Source organism: Hyperolius riggenbachi, chromosome 7, assembly GCF_040937935.1.
Source record: "Hyperolius riggenbachi isolate aHypRig1 chromosome 7, aHypRig1.pri, whole genome shotgun sequence".
Classification (NCBI taxonomy): domain Eukaryota; kingdom Metazoa; phylum Chordata; class Amphibia; order Anura; family Hyperoliidae; genus Hyperolius; species Hyperolius riggenbachi.
In genome coordinates, this window is record NC_090652.1 from 59,995,451 (window position 1) to 60,019,373 (window position 23,923).

The 23,923-nt window shown below is 51.3% G+C and overlaps 1 protein-coding gene across 1 annotated transcript in view; it reads right to left on the minus strand.

The window, feature by feature from the left end:
* Positions 1-8,845: 8,845 nt before the first annotated feature.
* LOC137525525 (synaptonemal complex protein 1-like) overlaps positions 8,846-23,923 on the minus strand; it is a 373,754-nt gene continuing 358,676 nt past the window's right edge. The window contains exon 7 of the mRNA XM_068246650.1: positions 8,846-9,726. Coding sequence (XP_068102751.1) covers positions 8,909-9,726 — 818 coding nt within the window. The 3' untranslated portion in view covers positions 8,846-8,908. The remainder of the gene's footprint in view (positions 9,727-23,923) is intronic.

Below are 23,923 nucleotides of genomic sequence, written 5' to 3' on the forward strand. Positions count from 1 at the left end.
ACACATCAATTGTGTTTAGATAGTTCACCATGGCACTTTTAGCTACCATGGCAAGTTCAAAAATTAGAAAAAAAAATTACACATCAATTGTGTTTAGCCATGGCACGACCTAGTGTGTTTGTACCACGGCTGTCAAAAATGTGCTTATGCGGAGCCTGGAGGTTGTGGTGGTAAAGGGTGGTAGTAAGGCAGGCATAGTGTGGTTTCCAGCCGCTTCATTTCCCCCTCTTGCCAACAACAGGGGCCAGGAATTCACCGACCACCCAAGCCTGGTTTATTTTTAGAAACGTCAGTCTGTCCACAGACTGGGTGGACAGACGAGAGCGCTTCTCGGTTACCACACCACCGGCCGCGCTGAAGCACCTTTCGGACAGCACGCTGGAAGGAGGGCAAGCAAGGACTTTAAGGGCTCACTCCAAATATCCAGGTGCTTTACCCAGTAATCAAATGGGTCCACAGTGGTGTTGCTGTCAAGGCCGCTGTAGGACCCCATATAGTCTGCCACCATCCGGGTCAGGCGCTGGTTCTGGCTTTGAGAGCCAAATGCTGCTGCTGCAGGCACCTCCTTACTCGGCAGCTGTACCGACGTGGCGTACAGCGCCCTTGTGAGAGACAGCACGTTTGATGGGCGCCTGCTGCTAATGGACGCAGGCACCTGCTGCTGTGCTGGCTGGACTGTGACAGTAGGGGGGGGGGAGAAGTCTGGGGGAAGGCTTCCTCCAAGCGCCGAACCAGGGGCCGCTGCAACTCCCTCATGTGGCGCGCAGGGTCTCCTCCTGCTGCAGGCAGGAACTGATGCAGCTTCCCCTTCAGCCGTGGGTCCAGCATCAGGGTGATCCACATGTCCTCCCGACCACGCATCTCTTTCACCCTTGGGTCCCTGAGCAGGCACTGCAACATGTGCGCTGCCATGGGGAAGAGGGCTGCCATATCTGCTGCCACATGATGATCTTCAGAAGTGTAGTCCTCCTCCTCTTCTTCCTCAAACTCGCCATGGTTTCTCCACCCCCGCACCACTGCAGCTGCACTCGGCAGTGCCTCCTCATCCTCAAGGTCAGGGACCTCCAACTCCTCCAACTCCAAGTATTCAACCTCCTCCTCCTCCTGCTGCACAGAGGTGGACTGTGCAGGTGGCTGCGGCTTCTGCTGGATAAAGTCTCTCTCTCCCACTTGAATCAGACCATCCAGGGCCTTGTACAGCATGCACACCATGGTCACCCACTGACAAACTAACGCACGGTCCCGGCTGACCATGTCGGTGGCCTCCAGGAAGGGTGCCAGGACCATGCACACCAGCTGCATTTTTATCTATTCAGCACTGCGTATGATCTCTGGGAGGTGGCTGCTGGTCCTGTACACTGTGGCATCGGCGGTGGCTTTTGCCAAGTAATGGTTGACAGCCTGCCTCTGCTCAACCAGATGTTCCAACATGGCCAGGGCGGAATTCCACCGTGTTGGAACGTCGATCATCAGACGGTGCCGTGGCAGGTTCAGCTCCAGCTGCACAGCTTCCAGGGCCGATGAGGCACCGCCCGAGCGGAGGAAATAACCCACTGTTTTGCGAGCCGTTTTTAAAAGTGGCTCCATCCCCTGGTAGGTGCTCAGAAATTTCTGAACCACCAGGTTCAGGACGTGGGCCAGACAGGGGATGTGGGTGAGGTCTCCCCAGCGGATGGCAGACACAAGGTTGGCCCCATTATCGGGCACCACCTCTCCAACTCTGAGGCCTCTGGGGGTCAGCCAACGCCTCTCCTGCTCCTGGAGTCTGTCCAGGACGTGCTCTGCGGTCAGGCTTTGCTTGCCCATGCTGACCATCTCCAGCAGCGCTTGGCAGTGGCGGGCCTTTACACTTCTGCTGAGGCGGGGGCGTTTGGCGGCGGGCGGGTGGGCCGGAGGGTGGAACCAGAGCAGAGGAACTTGCTGCACTTCCCCTGACCCTACTGTGGGGTGGCACCACCCACTGGCTTGATGATGATGCTGCTGTCCCCTCCTCACCCACTTCCACCATACTGACCCAGTATGCGGTGAAGGACAGATAGCGTCCTGTCCCAAACCGGCTGCTCCATGAGTCCATAGTCACATGGACCCGCTCACCCACCGAATGATCAATCCCACATTCCACGTTGGCCTTCGTGAAGCGGTGTAGTGCTAAGATTGGCCGTTCGTGAGAAATAATGCCGGCTGGGGACAGGCCAATCTGGCGCTGCGGACTACAGGAGTTTACGCATGTCGCTCCCCTCCTGCGCAAAGGAGTACAGGAGGAGCTGGGAGGACATGGCCCATGCAAGCAGGCCGTTGAGCAGGCAGATCCGACGGCTGCAGGGAGGCTGAGCCCTGATCGCAAACGCCTCTGTCAGCAGGGTCTGGTGTCGCTTCTGGCTTGCACGGGAAGCCGAGGATGGTGCAGAGGAGACCACTGAGGACTGGCTGCCTGAACAGGCCTCGGTGTCGGTAGGAGTGGAAAAGGGGGTTCCGGTGGTGGTTTTGGGTGGAACACTGACAGCGCCAGCTTCCTTCAGACTCTTGAACTCCTCATGTTCCATGGTATGTTTAGCGGCCAGGTGTTTTATGAAGCTGGAGGTTCCATAGTTGGCGGGGTTGCTACATGTGCTCAGCTTCACCTGACACACCTTACAGGTGACAAACTTGCTGTCAAGTGACGGCAGATGAAAATAATGCCAGACAAGGGATCAAAAATTTCCCCTTATGCCCTGCTGCTGGTTTTTTTTTCTTCGGGGTTGGGTCCTGGGGTTGAGTGGTGCGGCTGGTGGTAGCGGCAGAAGATGAAGCAGCAGGCTGTTGGTCACTGCTGCTCCTGCCAATGTCAGAGATCATGATCCACCGTGACAGACTCACCGACGTATCCTCCTCCTCAGACTCAGAGCTAACATGCCCCTCCGGTTCGTTGTAGTCTTGGTCCTTCACCTCATCATCATAATTATCAGCATCAGACTCCCCCTCCTCAAACAACTGCTGGGATGTTGTGGACCCCAACTCCTCTTCTGCTGACACACGGAGTAGGACCCCTCCCCAACAACCACCGTCACCATCCGTGACTCAGACACCCATTTTGGCCAGAATATCCCCCTCAACCTCAGTGGTAACGGGCCTGATTGGGTCTGACTCTGGACTATACAACTCAGCACTCACTGAGGGTAGGCTGCCCGCTGGGGTCGATATGATCGACGAGTCCCCATGCACTGCTGCTGGGTGACTGCTGCTGCTCCTGCGAACAGGAGTGGTGGTGGGGGTGGAGCTCTCTGTTGTAGAGCTGCTGCTGGTGCCCTGCTCATCCAACATTAGCTGCCTCACAGGCTCGGCATCTTTCTCCTCCAATTTGCGCCGCCTACCCTGTTGGAAAATTGATGCTACACGCTGCTGCACCTCTGCAGCGTGACTCCCTCTATCAGCTTGGCACCCAGTGCGTCCTTGGCCAGTGGCTACCGCAGAGCCGGGACAAGGTCCTCCAGCACCCAAGGCTGAGACACCAAAGTGCGCCCCTCCATCCCTGCCACCCGAGCCATCACACACTGATTGCTATTAGACTAAGAGGCGCCACAGGGCCCGCAACCTCCCCAACACCTTAATATCTAGTTATATGGCTTGCAGTCACTGCCATGTATCCCCTTTTCTTATTTCTTTCTGCTTCAAACACAATAAGGAATGACAGCTGAATGAATTGTGCGCCCCCTCCTACACTGCGCCCTGAGGCTGGAGCCTCTCCAACCTATGCCTCGGCCCAGCCCTGGGCTACCGGCTGAATGGGCAGTGTGGCAGAACTGCTGGCGGTGACGATACCAGCAATGTTCCCTCTCTTCTTGCCTTTGATGGCCTTCCCCCGGCTGCCAGTGCCAGCAGACATAGTGCACGTGTGATGATGTCACCAGATGGATGTGGGGTACTTTATTCAAATCGGGGGGGGGGGGGGGGTGACAGAGCACAGTAGAACACAGTGTGTGCACACTAGTAACGGTTGGACGGTCTGTCACACTGACACTCAAGAGTGATCACTGATCTGATCAGCACAGCAGAGATGCAGTAGTCACACAGAGACAGTACTACTAGTCTAACACAACTAGCACTGCAGTACTGAACTACACAAACACAATATACACAATCAGTAATCCTCCTAACTGTGTAGCTAAGGCAATAGCAGGCTTGGCCTATGTGCACAAACAGCACACAAAGACACTGACTCCTAACTAGCAGAGCTGCTGCAAGCTGCAACAGAGACTGTCACAGCTCACAGACAGGCAGCACAGACTGACACACACTAACTAACTACAACAATAAAACACTACTAGCTAAACTACAATATACAATACAACACTGTTATATACAGCAGGTGTTGGTGTGTAAAAACGCAGGGTTATCACTGGGGTTATCACTGGGGTAATGCACTTGCTTCAGCCAAACACACTGGACAAACTGTTCTCAGTGGTAGTCAAGCAGGGGCGTAACTAGGCCCCACCGGGCCCCCCTGCAGATTTTCTGAGCGGGCCCCCCACAGATTTTCTGAGCGCCCCCCCCCCCGGGGCCCGCTCGCGGCCGTTTTGTGGGTGCTGGAGGGGTGGCAGCATGAGGGGAAAGCCTTGCCCACAGTTGGCGGGGAGAGGGGTAGTTCCCCCCTCTCCCTCACCTCGGGGCTCTCCCCTCTGCGCTCCCCTCCAGCTCGTAAGTGTGTGGGGCTGTGGTGGGCAGCGGGCAGCGGCGGGCAGATACATACCTGCTTCCGTGCGTTCCATCGGAGACTTCTCCCTCTAGCGGCTGACGTCACTTCCGGAAGTGACGTCAGCCACTAGAGGGAGAAGTCTCCGATGGAACGCACGGAAGCAGGTATGTATCTGCCCGCCGCTCGCTGCCCACCACAGCCCCACAGACACTTACGAGCTGGAGGGGAGCGCAGAGGGGAGAGCCCCGAGGTGAGGGAGAGGGGGGAACTACCCCTCTCCCCGCCGACTGTGGGCAAGGCTTTCCCCTCATGCTGCCACCCCTCCAGCACCCACAAAACGGCCCCGAGCGGGCCCCAGGGGGGGGCCGGGCCCCCCCCGCGGGCGCATGGGCTGCAGGGCCTATTGTTACGCCCCTGTAGTCAAGCAAGGACGATATTCTCATCATGGCCCCCTCTGTGATTGGTTGCTAGGGCTTCTGCTGGGAGCCCTCTGATTGGCTGAATGACATCATCTCCGTAGTAACACTACCCGGATCCGGATATGCGCGGGTACCCGCGGGTATCCGGATTATGCGGCCAGATATCCGCATACCGCTATCCGGATATTGGCCCAGGTATCCGGAATCCGGATCCGACACAAATAGCAGAAAATGGTCGGATACCCGGGTTAATCCGGGTACCCGGGATCCGGATAAGCATCCCTGTACATCATCTGTTTATTTTTTCCTTAGTTTTTGTCATGTAAAACATAAACAAATTGTGTGGAAAATTACACAGGGGCCCTTAGGCTACTTACACACCAAGACGTTGCGTTTTAGGGGATGTTATGGTCGCATAACGTGCCCCTAATGCAACGCATGGTGGTGTTGAAGTTGGACGTCAGATTGAGCTGCGTTATGCAGCTCTCAAATCAGCCGCTCCAGGTTAGTGATAGGAAGTCCAGATCTTTTTAAGGATTCGGATCATTTGAATCGGATCATTGAAAAGATATGGATCTTTGAACCGAATCATTTGAATCATTTTACTAGGGAAGCAGATTGGGTGAAATGACTAGCAGGACAGGACTTTCCCTGCACTGTACATTCTGTATGTTCCTGTTTCTTCCAGGCAGACATCCACTGTGAACGAATCTTTCATTGTGATCCAAATGATTCGACTCACAAAAAAGATCTGGATCAAATGAACGATTCGTTCATGATCCGGACAACACTACAGTCCTACCATGAGTCTCTGCAGTGCAGTGAATATTAATTAGCCATGTGGCTGACCGCAAGGAGGAGGGGAGACCTCTTCCTCCAACATTACTGAGCATGTGCAAGCAGTCTAACGCTTCTTAGCCCAGTATAACGTACAGCATGCAGCACTTTGTTTAAACGTGCTGCGTTACTATGTAACACAACATGGGCACTGTGAACAGCACAATTGATTTTACAGTGCTGTGAGTTAGGCTGCGTTACTGGCTGCTGTAACGTGGGACTTTAACGTCCCACTGTGAAACCAGCCTTAAAGGAATAATATACGTACACAATTGCTTATTTGTACATCCATTCACTCATTTTTGATGTCAGGAACCTGAAGGCTCACAAACCTGGTTATTGAGTGACTGGGCTTGATTCACAAAAGAGTGCTAACTGTTAGCACTGCCATTTTCGCGCGAAATTTCGCATTGCGTGCGATCGCGAATTTTCGCGTGAAACAATAACGGTTTTGCGCGCAAACGCAAATTTTTCCGCGAAATCGATATCGTTTCACGCGAAAATTCGTGATCGCGCGCAATGAGAAAATTCGCGCGAAAACGGCCGTGCTAACAGTTAGCACCGCTTTGTGAATCATGCCCACTGTGTGTCAAGGTTACAAAAAGTGGGCAAAGCTAATACAAATTTCACTAGGAAAATGTAAACTGCAGCCATTCTTACACTGTTAATGGCAGGGGTCTCAAACTTCATACAGTGAAGTGGAGCCAATAGTGGGTGGAGCCAATAAAAGCCAATCAAAACTCACCTATTGATTTTCAAGGGGAATATTTAAACTGTTTCCATTCTTAGGCCCAGTGCACACCGAGCGGTTTTTGGAGCGATCCGCCGGCCGCATCCGCCTGGAAAAATGCTTGGCTAATGTATAGCAATGGGATGGTGCACACCGGCAGTTTGAGGTTTTTGCCAAGCCGCAAACACGCCTCCTGCTGCGCGTTTGCGGTTTGCTAAAAAACCTCAAATCGCCGGTGTGCACCACACATTAAAATACAATAGCCAAGCGTTTTCACTGGCTGATGCGGCTGGTGGATCGCATACAAAATCCGCTTGGTGTGCACCCGGCCAAATATCTGCTCTCTGCTCCCAAAACCGCTAGCGTTTTGACGATCTGCTAGCGGTTTTGGTGTGCACTGGGCCTTACACTGGTAATGACAGAGGCCTCAAACCTGCTACAGTCAGTAATTAAGTGACTGGGGTTCAATTCACTAAAGGGGTGGCTTAGCCACAAAATGACGAATCAGATCTCTTTGCTGGATAAACTGCTTTCATTCACACAATTTTGATGCCAGGAACCTGAAAGCTTAGAAACTTAATTGAATGACTGTGTGTCAATGTCACAAAAAGTGGGCAGAGCTAATACAAATTTCACTGAGATAATTTAAACTGCAGCCATTCTTACACTGCTAATGGCAGGGTTCTCAAATAGTGCACTGCTGGTCACTGGGTGACTGAGATAAATATTCAGAAAAGTGGGTGGAGCCTAAAAAAGCCAATCAAAAATCACCTATTGATTTTCAAGGGGAATATTAAAATTGCTGCCATTCTTGCACTGTTAATGACACAAGACTCAAACCTGGTACAGTTGGTCATTGTGTGAATTGAGTTAAAATTCAGTAGAGGGGTTAGAGCCACAAACAGCAAATCAGATTTTTTTCATTTCAGTGGGAAAATACAAATTATTAATGACAAGGACTCCAAAGCTCACAAACTTGGTCAATGAGTGTTTGTGTGTTAGGGTTAGAAAAAGTGGGCAGAGCAAACAGCAGCCAAATACATACCCATGCAATGCTGAGTAATCAGCTAGTAGCAACTATAAAAGACACCTGAAGTGAGAGATACAGTATATGGAGGCCGCTATTTGTATTTCCTTTTTAAAAATACAAGTTGCCTGGCAACCCTGCTGGTCTATTTGGCTGTAGAAGTGTCTGAATTGCACCAGAAACAAGCATGCAGCTAATCTTGTCAGATCTGACAATAATGTCAGAAACACCTGATCTGCTGCATGCATGTTTAAGGTCTATGGCTTATAGTATAAAGCCTAATCTAGACGGAGCGATCTGGCGGTTCGATTAGCCGCCGGATCGCCTCTTCCGCATCCCCGCGCGTACCCACCGCGTACCCACGCGTGCATCGGATTCGATAACCGCTTGTCCCCGCCGGCGTCGCTTATCTTCTGCTCGATTCCCCGCTATTGTCCACTCGCGGGGAATCGAGCAGCGGCGAGATCAGACCAGTCAAATCTTATCAATCGAGCCGCATCAGCGGCTCGATTGATAAGTTACATCGGCAGGTGTGTACCTAGCTTTAGAGACAGAGGATCAGCAACACAGCCAGGCAACTGGTATTGCTTAAAGGTAAATAAATATGACAGCCTCCATATACCTCTCACTGCAGTTGTCCTTCAACTTTTTCTCCTGAGCTTCCTCCTAGGCAATATATTTATACCTTGTCACTAAAACCTCCAACAGGCAAAAAGATACTCAGAATAATCTTGATAGTTCTTTATCAATTGAAAAGTACTGAAAAGTTATCTGCTAGGAGAAAACTCAGGAGAAGAAGTTGATTGCATATGGCCCAAAATGTACAAAATATGAGTATAAAAAAAACATAGTACCTTTACATTCTGAAAAAAAAAAATAACATTATTATTAAATTAATTAGAATCTCTGCCACCACTGATGCATGTACAGTTTAAAGATGACAGGTATCATAATTTTGATCCACTTCAAATGTGTAATGTTGCTTTTTGAGGAGAAAAAAAAAAGGATTTAGGACGTATAGTAAACAAAAAAACATAAATAAAAAAAAATAAAATAAAAAAAAAAATTGTATGCCCAGCCCCAGATCAAGATATCATCTCCTGAAACTGAACTAAAAGTATGTCCATTTGAGATTGGATATTTTTATTTATTTATCACCATATTTACTAGCAAATTTCTTTACAATATACTCATAACTTCTTATGTCCTCCTTCATTCTCTCTTTAATAACTTCCCTCTCCTTCAAAGTAGCGACTAGATTGATGATGGTGAGTTCTTCTGCCTTGTTCTTCCTCCCAGAATCTTTCCTTTTCTTGCATTCTCCTCTCTCTCTCAATCATCTCTTTCTCTTTCTCTTGGAAGAATATGTTCATTCTTTTCTCTTCTTCGATAAGTACTTCTTCTTTGTCCCGTAACTCCCTCTTTATCCTATCAATGCCTATTTCTCTCTCCTGAAGACTTTTTTCTCTGTTCAGGAGACACTGCTCAATTGCCTTGATTCTTTCCTCTGTCTCCCATGGTATTCCTTTTCTTTTATCGACTGCTTTTTTCTCCATCATTTGAAATTTTTTTTCTAGTATTAATATTTGATTATCTCTTTTGTGAATCTCATTGTTTAGGAAACCTATTTCAGATTCTGTCTCTTTCACTTTCCCCTCCAAGAACAGGATTCTGTCTTGAGCACTGATCCATTCTTTTTTAAATTTGTCAATCCTTTTGAACATTTTCTGATTTTGTGCCTCATCTAATAAACATCTCCCGAAATTTCCCACTTTCATGGAATCAGTTTCCATAGCTTCATCTAATATTATTTTATTGGATTGGGGTTCTTCTGAATCACTCCCTGAAGATACTGGTTTAGTTTGATAACCATCAGATCTTACAATCGATGCTGGAGAATCTAAGTTAATATCTCGGTTTATTATTGTTGTCTTCCTTGAACCTCTACTTCCATGGGAACTAGTGGAGTTTAATGGATAAGCCTCTAAAACTGCATGCTTTTCTGTCCATCTACCATCTAAGCTGGCATAACTTTGTAAACCTAAAGTAAAAGAGGGAAAATAAATAAATAAATAAATGAATAAAAACAACATATAGATCATTATTTTGTTCACTTATGTACACCTAACTACTTTCTCCCCGACCCCCCCCCCTTCTTTTTCATCTTTAAAGTGTACCAGAGATGAAGCTTCCTCCAGACTAATCTGCGCAAACGCAGTGCTCTCTCTCCCGCCAGTGCAGTACTATTCTCTGCCAGAGACAGATGGAGGGAGTGTATTGAACTGGCCGTGAATGCCAAAGTTACTGGACCTGGTACCAGAGCTGGAGAAAGCTGAGGAGCAATCCGTGCGGATGGGACTGAAGGAAGCCCCAGGTACATATAAAACTTTGAATATGCCTTGTCTCTGGTTTTCTTTAAAGGAACTCTCCGAGCTGTTGAAGAAAATGACATCTACTTACGCAGGGTTTCCACCAACCCCTGGCAGCCAACATGTCCCTCTCCGCAGTTCCAATTCCAGCCGGTGGTCTGTGGTCCCCTGGGTTCACGATGGTGACCTCACCAAGTCGGGATCTTAAGTGCCTCCATGAGAGCAGGTACCACGTCATGTCAACGTGGTCTGTAGTGTACTGCGCAGGCACAGTAGTTCTGCACCTGCGCAGTACACTCCAGAGCATGTGGACAAGACATAGAGCAGCTCTCGAGCAGGCACAGAAGGTCCCAACCTGGCAAGGTCACCATCATGAACAGAAGGAACCCCGGGCCACCACCTGGAAGTGGAGTTGCAGCAAGGGACATGTCAGCTGCCTACTGGCTGCCTACTGGCAGCACATCTATAAGGAGGGGGTTTCAAAATACTTTGAGGCACTCTGGATATGGGGAGGGGGCTTGCTGATACCTTAGGACACAACTGGCTATGGGGAGGGGACCTCCTAACACCATCAGGCACATCTGGCTATTGCAAGGGGGCTTCCTAATACCTTGGGGCACATCTGGCTATGGGGAGAGGGGCTTTTTAATATCTTGGGGCACATCTGGCTACGGGGAGGGGGGCTTCCTAATACCTTGGGGCACATCTGGCTATGGGGAAGGGGCTTCTTAAAACCTTGGGGAACATCTGGGTATGGGGAGGGGCCTTCTTAATACCTTCAGGCACATCTGGCTATGGGGAGGGGGTTTCCTAATACTTTGAGGCGCATCTGGCTATGGGGAGGGGACTTCCTGATACCTTAAGACACAACTGGCTATGGGGAGGGGGGCTTCCTTATACCTTGAGGCACATCTGGCTATGGGGAGGGGGGCAGGGGCTTCCTTATACCTTGGGGCACATCTGGCTATGGGGAGGGGGGCTTCCTTATACCATGGGGCACATCTGGCTATGGGAAGGGGGCTTCTTAATACCTTGGGGCACATCTGGCTATGAGAATGGGTCTTCCTGATACCTTGGGGTACATCTTGCTATGGGAATGAGGCTTCCTAATACCTTGGGGCACATCTGGCTATGGGGAGGGGGTTTCTTAATACCTTGGGGCACATCTGGCTATGGGGAGGGGGCTTCTTAATACCTTCAGACACATCTGGCTATAGGGAGGGGGGCTTCCTGATACCTTAAGACACAACTGGATATGGGGAGGGGGATTCCTTATACCTTGGGGCACATCTGGCTATGGGGAGGGGGGCTTCCTTATACCTTGGGGCACATCTGGCTATGGGAAGGGGGCTTCCTAATACCTTGGGGCACATTAGGCTATTTGGAGGGGACTTCTTAAAACCTTGGGGCACATCTGGCTATAGGGAGTGGGGCGTCCTAATACCTTCAGGCACATCTGGCTATGGGAAGGGGGGGCTTTCTAATACCTTGGGGCACATTAAGCTATTTGGAGGAGGCTTCTTAATACCTTGGGGCACATCTGGCTATGGGGAGGACGGATTCCTAATACCTTTTGACACATCTGGGTATGGGGAGGGAGGCTTCCCAATACCTTCAGGAACATTTGGCTATGGGGAGGGAGGCTTCCTGATACATTGGGGCACATCTGGCTATGGAGATATGGGCTTCCTTATACCTTGGAGCACATCTGGCTATGGGGATGGGGGCTTATGTATACCTTGGGCACATCTGGCTATGGGGAGGGAGGCTTCCTAATACCAACAAGCACATCTGGCTGTTTGGAGTGGTACTTCATAATAACTTCAGGCACATCTGGCTATGGGGAGGGGGTTTCCTAATAGCTTCAGGCACATCTGGCTATGGGGAGGGAGGCTTCCTAATACCCTCAGGCACATCTGGCTATGGGGAGGGAGGCTTCCTGATACCTTGGGGCACATCTAGCTATGGAGAGATGGGCTTCCTTATACCTTGGGGCACATGTGGCTATGGGGATGGGGGCTTCTGTATACCTTGGGCACATCTGGCTATGGGGAGGGAGGCTTCCTAATACCAACAAGCACATCTGGCTGTTTGGAGTGGGACTTCATAATACCTTCAGGCACATCTGGCTATGGGGAGGGGGTTTCCTAATAGCTTCAGGCACATCTGGCTATGGGGAGGGAGGCTTCCTAATACCCTCAGGCACATCTGGCTATGGGGAGGGAGGCTTCCTAATACCTTGGGGCACATCTGGCTATAGGGAGGGGGCTTCCTAATACCTTCAGGCACATTTGGCTATGGGGAGGGGGGTTTCCTAATACCTTGGGGCACATCTGGCTATAGGGAGGGGGCTTCCTAATACCTTCAGGCACATTTGGCTATGGGGAGGGGGGCTTCCTAATACCTTGGGGCACATCTGGCTATGGGGAGGGAAGCTTCCTAATATCATCAGGCACATCTGGCTATGGGGAGGGAGGCTTAATACCTTCAGGCACATCTGGCTATGGGGAGGGGAGCTTAATACCTTCAGGCACATCTGGCTATAGGGAGGGGGCTTCCTAATACCTTGGGGCACATCTGGCTATGGGGAGGGGGCTTCCTAATACCTTGGGGTACATCTGGCTATGGGGAGGGGGGCTTCCTACTACCTTGGGGCATATCTGGCTATGGGGAGGGGGGCTGCCTAATACCTTCAGGCACATCTGGCTATGGGGAGGGAGGCTTAATACCTTCAAGCACATCTGGCTATGGGGAGGGGGCTTCCTAATATCTTCAGGCACATCTGGCTATGGGGAGGGAGGCTTCCTAATACCTTGGGGCACATCTGGCTATGGGGAGGGGGGCTTCCTTATACCTTGGGGCATATCTGGCTATGGGGAGGGGGGCTTCCTAATACCTTCAGGCACACCTGGCTATGGGGAGGGAGGCTTCCTAATACCTTGGGGCACATCTGGCTATGGGGAGGGGGGCTTCCTAATACCTTGGGGCACATCTGGCTATGGGGAGGGGGGCTTCCTAATACCTTGGGTACATCTGGCTATGGGGAGGGGGCTTCCTAATACCTTGGGGTACATCTGGCTATGGGGAGGGGGCTTCCTAATACCTCTGGCTATGAGGATGGGGCTTCCTGATACCTTGGGGAACATCTGACTACGGGGAGGGAGGCTTCCTAATACCTTGGGGAACATCTGACTATGGGGAGGGAGGCTTCCTAATACCTTGAGGAACATATGGCTATGGGGAGGGGGGGCTTCCTAATACCTTGGGGAACATCTGACTATGGGGAGGGAGGCTTCCTAATACCTTGGGGAACATCTGACTATGGGGAAGGGGGGATTCCTTATAGAAAACCAGAGATGAATGCTTTGGCACAAAATAAACATTTCCCCTGATAGATTTTACAAAATAAACACTATATCTGGCATTTTTGCCGTTTTGGTGTGCCGTTTTTTGTGTTTTTTTTTGTTTTGTTTGTTTATTAAAACTCCATGCAAAACACAGTTCATAAGAAAAGCATAATATTTGGTGGGCTGTGTGCAATATGTAATCACCATTTCTAAAAACCTCTTATTAAACTATTACTCCCGACAAATGGGGGTATCTTTGTCCTTGACATTGGTCAATGCTACCTTGTGAGCAAAAGGATGATTTCCTTTGTGCAAGGCACCCATCCAATATCAAATGCCATGTGTTCTGGTATAGTAAGGGCCAGGAGATGAAACAGTAGCTTCTGTGACTGTCACTCAGGCCAAGGGAACACTGTCACACTTTTCCCTATACCTAATATGCAGAGTAGTGCAGGGAGCAGTGTGTCTGCTTCCAGTGCTGGGTCAGATTTGTTCTTTTGTTGACAGCATCACCTACTGTGCAGTCATATAAATTAATGAGGTGTTCTGCATTATGACGTGCAGAAACACCCACAGTCTATCAGAGCCATGCGGCTGCAGAACAGGCAGCACTGTGAATGGATCCAGGGCTGGAAGCAGGTAACATGCACTTCTTCCTGGGCCGTTCTGTAGTGCATCCTGATTCTAACTAACTAACACTAACTTTCCTACTAGTACGCCTAACACCAACCTTCCTACCAATATGCCTAACACTAATCTTCCTACCAGTACACCTAACAACAACCTCACTACCAATAGGCCTAACACTAGCCTAGTGAGACGTGGCTGTGCCACTTGTAACTGAGCACACCGATCGCAGAAGTCTGGCAGTACGCCATGCGCCGTAATTGGAGGAGCCAGCGCTGGATCCCTGGAGCAGTAAGTGTGACTAGAAATGGGCCGAACCTCCAATTTTTGGTTCATGAACCGGGTTTGCAAACTTCCGCAGAAGGTTCGGTTCGTGCGAACTTTCGCGAACCGCAATAGACTTCAATGGGGAGGCAAACTTTGAAAACTAGAAACACTTATGCTGTCCAGAAAAGTGATGTAAAAGATGTTTCAAGGGGTCTAACACCTGGAGGGGGGCATGGCGGAGTGGGATAGATGCCAAAAGTCCCCAGGAAAAATCTGGATTTGACGCAAAGCAGCGTTTTAAGGGCAGAAATCACATTGAATGCTAAATTACAGGCCTAAAGTGCTTTAAAACATCTTGCGTGTGTATACATCAATCAGGGAGTGTAATTAGTGTACTGCTTCACACTGACAGACCAAACTCACTGTGTAATGCACCACAAACAGCTGATTGTGTTGTGACGGCCGTGCTGGACTGGTGCGCAACATGGCGAGATTGCTCTTCCTCAGTGATATCAGGTAATGTCTGACTGCCTTATCAACTTTCGATGGTTCTTTTTCTACCATTGTTAAAGCTTAGCTTACGTCTATTTTTTTTTTTTTAATTACATTTTCTACTTGCTGTGTTCAGTACCTGCAACGAGAATCTGTTATGGAGGGCAAGTCTGCCATTGTCACCATGGGTAATGGCCGGAGAATCAAGGTTCGATTTTGGTCCGAAGTGGGAGCCTGAGACCCATGCTGTACCTGCCCTGACCGTGCTTTGCAGACCAGGCATCTGTGGTCAGATGGACCCTTGACCCAGCGGAAGACAAACCAACTTGAAAGCATTTGCCAAGAATGTTTTATGGAGGGCAAGTCTGCCATTCATTCAACTGTGTGAAACTTTCGATGATACTAGTTTCTCAGTACCATGGTAACTGACCATGGGTAATGGCCGGGGAATCCGGTTTCTACTCCGTTCCGGAGTTGGAGCCTAAGAAACGGCTACCACCACACATCCAGGCAAGGAAGGCAGCAGGCATGGCATGCCCGCCCAGAGGTAGTGACCAAAAATAACAATACAGGAGGACTTTCGAGTCCCTGATGTAATGAATCAACTTTAAATCCTTTAATGAGAATCTGTTATGGAGGTCAATGATTCCATCATTACTCTCCTTTATGAGAATCTGTTCTGGAGGGCAAGTCTGCCATCCATTCAAGTGAAAGGTATGCACTGACTGCCAGGTATAATACAATGTGCAGTCACAGATGCAGTGAAAGGTATGCAGTGACTGCAAACAGCCGTTTGTATAGTGACGGCCGTGCTTGACTGGTGCGCACCATGACGAGAGTGCAGGTGGTGGTGGCTTTACAGCCCATATAGTCACCCGGCTGATGTAGCTGAATGACAGAACAGTGACTGACCAGTTGATCAAATTTGGTCTGACCACAATGAAGCAAGGACCTTACTATCTTTGGTGTGCCAACCCCCGAGACACTCATATAGCCGGCGGTCATTGCTTCATTGTCATACGCAAGCCCCTTCACCGCGGCAAGGTAATGATCACGAAGGGGGATGGGCACATGTACATGCCTTTTGTTTTGTTGTTGCAGCTGCCCGCAGTGCAGCCAGAAAAATTAGGCAGGCATGTAGACGCCCCAGAAAAATTATTATAGTGGCCGCTGCTAGCCTGGAGTCCTGGACCCTGTTGGTGGTGGCGGAGAAGGCAGTCAAGCGGACAGCGGGCAAAGGTGCTGTGTGGGGAGCGACTTAGTTTCGGGGCAGGCAGCCAGTGACACGGCGTGCAGGCAGAGATGCTGTGTGTGGGGACTGACTTAGTCTTTGGGCGGGCAGTAGCCCCCCGGGATCCATGCCTCATTCATTTTGATAAAGGTGAGGTACTGAACACTTGTGTCAATGCCTCCAGCTGCACTGAAGGTCCTTTCTGACAGGACGCTTGTGGCAGGGCAAGACAGAAGTAGAATGGCAAATTGGGACAGCTCTGGCTACAGGTCAAGCCTGCGCACCCTGTAGTCCAAGGGTTCATCATCGCTGCTCACAGTGTCTACATCCACACTTAAGGCCAGGTAGACGGCTACCTGCCGGTCCAGGCGTTGGTGGAGGGTGGATCCCGAAGGGCTACGGCAAGGTGTTGGACTAAAGAATGTCTGCATGTCCGACATCACCATGAGATCACTGGAGCGTCCTGTCCTTGCGTGCGTGGACATGGGAGGAGGATTACTGGCAGTGGAACCGTTATTGCATTGTGCTGTGACATCACCCTTAAAAAACATTGTAAAGCATAGTTGCCAGCTTGTTCTGCATGTGCTGCATCCTTTCCGCCTTCAGGTGAGTTGGTAACAGGTCCGCCATTTTGTGCCTGTACCGAGGGTCTAGTAGCGTGGCCACCCAGTACAGGTCATTCCCCTTGAGTTTTTTTATACGGGGGTCCCTCAACAGGCTGGACAGCATGAAAGACGCCATCTGCACAATGTCGGATCCAGACGTACTATCCATCTCCTCTTGCTCTTCCTGAGTGACGTTACCTAGGTCCTCTTCCTCCCCTCAGCCATGAACAATACCACGGGAACGTGGATCAGCACAAGCCACCTGTGATGACTGCTGCGGTTGTTTTTCTGCCGCTGCCTCTTCCTCCTCCACAGAAACACCTTCCTCATCATCCGAGTCTGACTCCTCTTCGTCCCCACACAACTCCTCTTCTTCCTCCTCCTCCTCCCCCCTCTGTGCTGCCGCACAGGGCCGGCCCGGTCATGAGGCGGGGTGAAACTTTTGCCTCAGGCGGCAAAGTTCTAGGGGCGGCATCCGCCCGTCCGTGGGTGCGGGGGGGGGGGCGACCGCTGAGCTGGAGGGGTAGCGGGCAGGACAGGGTATTGGGCCTAGCGGTGGGGAGGGGGGTCGGACCCCCACCCCTCCCTCGCCTGGGTGCCCCGATCTGCGCTCCCCTCCAGCTTTAAATGTAGAGTAAGCAGCCGACAGACAGTAAGAGGCACGGGCAGGGGATCACTCACCTCTTCCTCGTTCCAGCGTGCGCTCCTCTGACGTCACTTCCTGCAACGCCGCCCACTGTATTGTACGTGGCCGGCGTTGCAGGAAGTGACGTCAGTGGAGCGCACGTTGGAACGAGGAAGGTGAGTGATCCCCCACCCGTGCCTCTTACTGTCCGTCGGCTGCTTACTCTACATTTAAAGCTGAAGGGGAGCGCAGATCGGGGGACCCAGGCGAGGGAGGGGGGGTCCGACCCCCCTCCCCACTGCTAGGCCCAATACCCCCGATCTGCCCGCTACCCCTCCAGCTCAGCAATTTTTGCCTCAGGCGGCAAAAAGTCTAGGGCCGGCCCTGCTGCCGCAGGTGTTGAGGAAACATCTGGTTCAGATGAAAATTGCTCCCACGACTCTTCCTGCCGTAACTGTACCTGTTCACACTCCTCCACAGCTTGATCCACCACTATATGCACGGCACGCTCCAGGAAGTAAGCGTAGGGGATCAAGTCGCTGATGGTGCCTTCAGTGCGACTCACCAGGTTGGTCACCTCCTCAAACGGCCGCATGAGCCTGCATGTATTTTGCATCAGTGTCCAGTTCGGTGACCAGAACATCCCCATCTCCCCAGTTTGTGTCCTTCTACTGTAATTGTACAGGTACTGGGTGACGGCTTTCTCCTGGTCTAGCAGGCGAGAGAACATGAGCAGGGTCGAATTCCAGTGAGTCGGGCTATCGCATATCAAGCGTCTCGCCCTCAAGTTGCTTCTCCTATGAATGTCCGCAAAGCGTGCCATGGCCGTGTAAGACCGCCTGAAATGCCCACACAACTTCCTGGCCTGCTTCAGGTCACCCTCTAAGCCTGGGTACTTTGACACAAATCTTTGAATGACCAGATTCAACACATGTACCATGCAGGGTACATGTGTCAGCTTTCCCAAATTCAAAGCGGAAAGGAGATTGCTGCCGTTGTCACACACCACGTTGCCGATCTCCAGCTGGTGCGGGGTCAGCCAGTGCTCCACCTGTTTGTTAAGTGCAGCCAGGAGAGCTGGTCCAGTGTGACTCTCCGCTTTAAGGCAAGACATGTCTAAGATGGCGTGACCCCGTAGTACCTGGCATGCAGCATAGGCTCTGGGGAGATGGGGCTGTGTAGCAGGAGAGGAGATGGCAGCACCACTAGAGTTGAACTGCCCCTCAGCCAAGGAGCAGGAGGAGGACGACAGCGAAGAGGTTGAAGCAGGAGGAGTAGGAGAGGAGGTGGCAAGAGGCCTGCCTGCAAGTCGTGGAGGTGTCACTAGTTGGTCTGCTGCACAGCCACGTACTCCCTGCTTGCCATCGTTCACCAGGTTGACCCAATGGGCTATGTAAGTAATGTAGTGGCCCTGACCGTGCTTGGCAGACCAGGCATCCGTGGTCAGGTGGACTGGACCCTTGACCCAACGCTGTTCGCCAGAGATGACACCACTTGCCTCTGAACTTCACGGTACAGTTTGGGTATCGCTTTTCTAGAAAAATAAGTGCAGCCTGGTATCTTCCACTGCGGTGTCCCAATGGCCACAAATTTATGGAAAGCCTCAGAGTCCACCAGCTTGTATGGTAACAGCTGGCGAGCTAATAGTTCCGCCACGCCAGCTGTCAGACGGCGGGCAAGGGGGTGACTGGCAGAAATTGGCTTCTTCCGCTCAAAGATTTCCTTCACGGAAACCTGGCTGCTGTGGGCAGAGGAGCAGGAACTGCTCAAGGGCAGAGGTGGAGTGGAGGAGGGTGGCTGTGAAGGTGCAAGGGAGCAGTGGCGTTTCTACCACAGGGCGCAGGGGGGCGTGGCGCACCGGGTGCCAGACAGCCAGGGGGGTGTCGCCACGACCCCCCATAGATGCCGGACTCAGGAGGGGAAGAGCAGCGCTAGGAGGAGGGGTGACAGCAGGGATAGCGGCGGAGAGGGGGGACATATCCCCCCCCTCCCTCACCTAGGTCCCCTCCTTCTGCCTCTCTTCTTCCCCCTCAAAATGCGGGCAGCGGGCCGGGGGCAGTGGTCAGCGAGCAGGCGAACGCGGAGAATACTCCCGTTACTTCCGCGTATCAGCCTGGAACGCTGCGTCGCCGTCCAGGCGACGTGGAGGCGCAGAAAAGGCACGTGACGGCGACGCATGTTCCAGGCTGATACGCGGAAGTAACGTGAGTATTCTCCGCGCCTGCCTGCTCGCCCTGTTTGCTGCCCGCTGCCCACATTTTGGGGGGGAGGGAAGAGGCAGAAGGAGGGGACCCAGGTGAGGGAGGGGGGAGATATGTCCCCCCCTCCCCACCACTATCCCTGCTGTCACCCCTCCTTCTAGCTACACGGAGGGGGGGGGGCACTATACTGGGGGCAGCTAAACTGGGGGCCACTATACTGGGGGCAGCTAAACTGGGGGCCACTATACTACCTAAACTGGGGGCCACTATACTGGGGGCAGCTAAACGGGGGGCCACTATACTACCTAAACTGGGGGCCACTATACTGGGGGCAGCTAAACGGGGGGCCACTATACTACCTAAACTGGGGCCACTATACTGGGGGCAGCTAAACGGGGGGCCACTATACTACCTAAACTGGGGGCCACTATACTGGGGGCAGCTAAACTGGGGGCCACTATACTACCTAAACTGGGGCAGCTAAACGGGGGGCCACTATACTACCTAAACTGGGGGCCACTATACTACCTAAACTGGGGGCCACTATACTACCTAAACTTGGGGCCACTATACTAGCTATACTGGGGCCACTATACTGGGGGCAGCTAAATGGGGGGCCACTATACTAGCTACACTGGGCCTGGGGGTCACTATACTAGCTATACTGGGGGCAACTATGGGGGCCACTATATTACCTATACTGGGGGGGGGCACCATACCAGCTACAATGGAGGCTACACTGGGGGCAACTATACTATCTAAACTGTGGGCCACTATACTACCTATACTGGCGGGCAGCTGTACGGGGGCCACTATATTAGCTACACTGGGGGCAGCAACACTACCTACATTGGGGGCAGCAGCTATGCTGCCTATCCTGGGGGCAACTATACCAGCTATATTGGGGCAACTATACTACCTTCACTGGGGGCAACTAGCTACCTATACTGGGGGCAACTGCTAGCTACCTATACTGGGGGCAGTGGCGGCACCGGGGGGGGGGGGGGGGTGCTTTGGGTGCTGAAGCACCCCCTAAAATTCTCCAAGCACCCCCCAGCGTGAACTGACTTTCGGCATCTAATAGATGCCATGTCAGTTCACCGCAGCGGCAGAGCAGGGCTATAGTAAAATGTCTGAAGCCCTGCTCTGGAGACTTTGGGAGTTTCAGTTGCTGGCTGCAGAGGATCGTGGGAGCTGCGCGCCGGACGGAGGCCGGAACAGGAGCTCTGCTGCAGGTGAGTAAATGTTTTCTTTTTTTTTAATTTATATTAGCAGCCAGGTGTAGCGTTTATGTTCTGGCCAGGTCTGCTACACGATTGAAGTGTTTTCTGGACTGGTCTGCCACACGTTTGCATGTATTTTCTGGTCAAATCTGCTACATGATTGCATGTATTTTCTGGGCAACTTGTAACAATTGTGGAACTTTCTCCGTGATCAGTGCACAACGCGTGCGCTGACACGGCGGAAATCGTCCACAAGCGTGTAATTGCAGGCACCCAGCAAAAGGTGCTACGCACCTGTAGAGGGAAATTCCTGTCGGCAGATGGCGCTGGGGAGTGCAGAGGAACCAATCCTCTGTACCTCCACAAATGCCAGACAGGAATTGTACGAAGCGCAGAAAGCAATCGCAAGAGAGGCGATTGCGAATGAGAACGAGCAAAGGGACAGGTTGTATGTGTGTGCGCCAATCCAGTCGCCACCCCGCGACCGCGCACACACAACAGCAGATATGAAATAGGAACGCGATCGCAAGAGGTGCGATCGCCAGACGTGACACAAGGCAGATCAGAATAGAATACAAGGTTAGCAAAGGCACAGCAAATAATACAATGAGGAGATACGGAAAATAACAAACACTAGCTAACCGCGAACACCGCACTCATTCGCAACAGTGCACGCGGTTATGCGCGGTCTCCACGTGATAAGCACAATAGAGACAAGCACGCCTAACTAACCGACACAAGACAGACACCACACAAACGCGCTTGCTACACGGTTGCCTTACCGCAGGCACCAGCAAGCGCACGCAAACTGACAGACAACGAGAATCGATCAAACAGGAACCACTGCTCTTACCGTCAGAGCCAGTGCGAACCAGGTATCAGAAAGATCCACTGCTCTTGCTGTCAGAGCAGTGTGATCCAAGCACACAACAAACAGAAGAAGTAACCAGCAGCGACCGCAGCCGAGGTTAGGTCCAAGATCCAGACCAAAGGAATCCACTGCCACTAACGCTAGGGCAAGTGCGATTCAGACAGACAGAACAGAAGGATCCACAGCACTAGCGAAAGTGGCTAGCGCGATCCAATGAGACAGAACAGAAGGATCCACAGCGCTAGTGAAAAGTGGCTAGCGCGATCCAATGAGACAGAACAGAAGGATCCACAGCGCTAGCGAAAAGTGGCTAGTGCGATCCAATGAGACAGAACAGAAGAGATAGCTGGTAGCAACCGCTGCAACGGCTATACTCCAAGAACAGAGATCAGAACCATTTCCTGTCGACCACCGTTGGGACAGGACAATGGCATCAGAACAAACAAACAGATAAACAATCCTAACTGCACTAGGGAAATCTGCCTAGCACAGTTTCCAGGAATTACTCTAAGCTGAACTTCAAACAGAGAGTAAGGCTGACACCCCACCAGGAGTGTTACATAGGACGAAATCCTTATGACCAGCGAAGCATTGTGGGAAAGACATAGTACTTATAGTACACACCTCCAATGAATGTGGCCAGGCAATTTGCATGACAACGTATGCAAATTCCTCTGCAAGCACAAGCTGCAAAACTGACAGAAGCTCTTCTTTCCAGAGTCCTGCAGCATGCAAACCTACACAATGGTCAAAAGGCTGCCTGCCTGCACAGGCAGCTGAGCAAATCATCACAGTACCCCCCCTCCAGGGTCGAATTCCAGACGACCCTCAAAACTGCTATTAGCAACAGACTCAAACTGAAGACTCATGAAGGTCGGGGCAGCCCGACAAGGTCCAATTCCAGAGTCAGTCCACCCGAAACCGACCTCATCGGAAACAGAAGCCACCGAAACATGCCCATCAGTACTACCAGTCTTAGCGTAACACCCATCAGGACTGTGGATACCAGAGAAAAAGCCATCGACACCCTCCAGACAATACCCACCACCTTCCAAGGAGCGTCCAAAAATACCAAATCTGCCACAAAACCTGTTCGAAGTGTCTCTTTCAAAACAAAAGCCGCTGTTGATCGCATCCAGGGTACCAAGCAAAAACTCTCCCGGAATCTCCCAAAACCCTTTGGAGCTCTGCAGAGATCCCAAGAGGCCAGAACGCTCACCAGGCTCACATGGAGAACCGCCAAGAACCCCTATGGAACCAATGATTATCCTGGATTCAGAATTACGAGGACACCCATCAAGATCAAGACTTTCAGGGACCACTTCTGGGCATGCAAGCAGGCAGGCTAAATCAGAACATGTCTCCACCGAGGAAGCATCTGAGTACGCTGGTAACCGAGGCACACTTGGGCTTTCTGGGTCACAGAGCACACTGGGGTACACCAGCACAGGAGAAACCTCAGGACATGTCGGGGAACTGCCAACCTCAGAGTCCGGCACGACAAGACCAAAACCAGTACCGGACAGAGAATCATCATGAGTGGAGGTCACAGGCACTGGACTTTCACAAGAAGACTCGGATACAAATTCAGAAATTTCTGTGACAATAATATCATCATTGACTACATATGAGTGAAGCTCCATCAGAGCTGAAAAGGTAGCCAGCAAGGCAGCAATGCCTACGGAAGAGGGTAACACCTCAGAAGGACTTGGGGGGCAGGAGACATCTCCTACAAGTTCTGCACCCTTTGGGAGGAACTCGGAGACCTCCAGAACAGCAAACAAGACCTCAGGAACATCATTTTTCAAGTTTTCTAAGAAGGATTCTGTACTATCCATGTTACAGGGCAAAACTGGAACTTTATTTTGAGAACAGGGCAGATGTCCCAGGGAAGGTTCCACCATAAACTGAGACTGAATTTCATCATCATGAGTGGAACATACAGGAATATTCACTGGATCACACACTGACTCCCTAACTTTAATCTCGCTGCACCCAGAATTCTGCGTAGCAGTCAAACTAGCTTGCAACTCCAAAACTGCAGAAAGACAGGTAAAAATAGCAGCAATACCTAGACGAGCCTCTAGGGGCAGGGCAGGAGATATTGTACAAGGCAATATTGACTCATCCAGAGTACAGGGTGGAGAGTCAGAACTTTCTTCAAAGCAAGAAAGGGACTCCCAAATGTCAGTGTGATTGGACATCGTTTTGTTATTCATGGTACAGGGCAGGCTCAGAGAAAGCGTCTCTGAATAAGGCAAAGAAGGTTCAGCATCAGATTCGCAAAACCGAAGCGCTGTCTCACTCTTAGATTCGGCTAACAATGTCGAATCCGAGGAATCAGAACGCAAAACCTGCGAATCAAAATTCACTTTAGGTT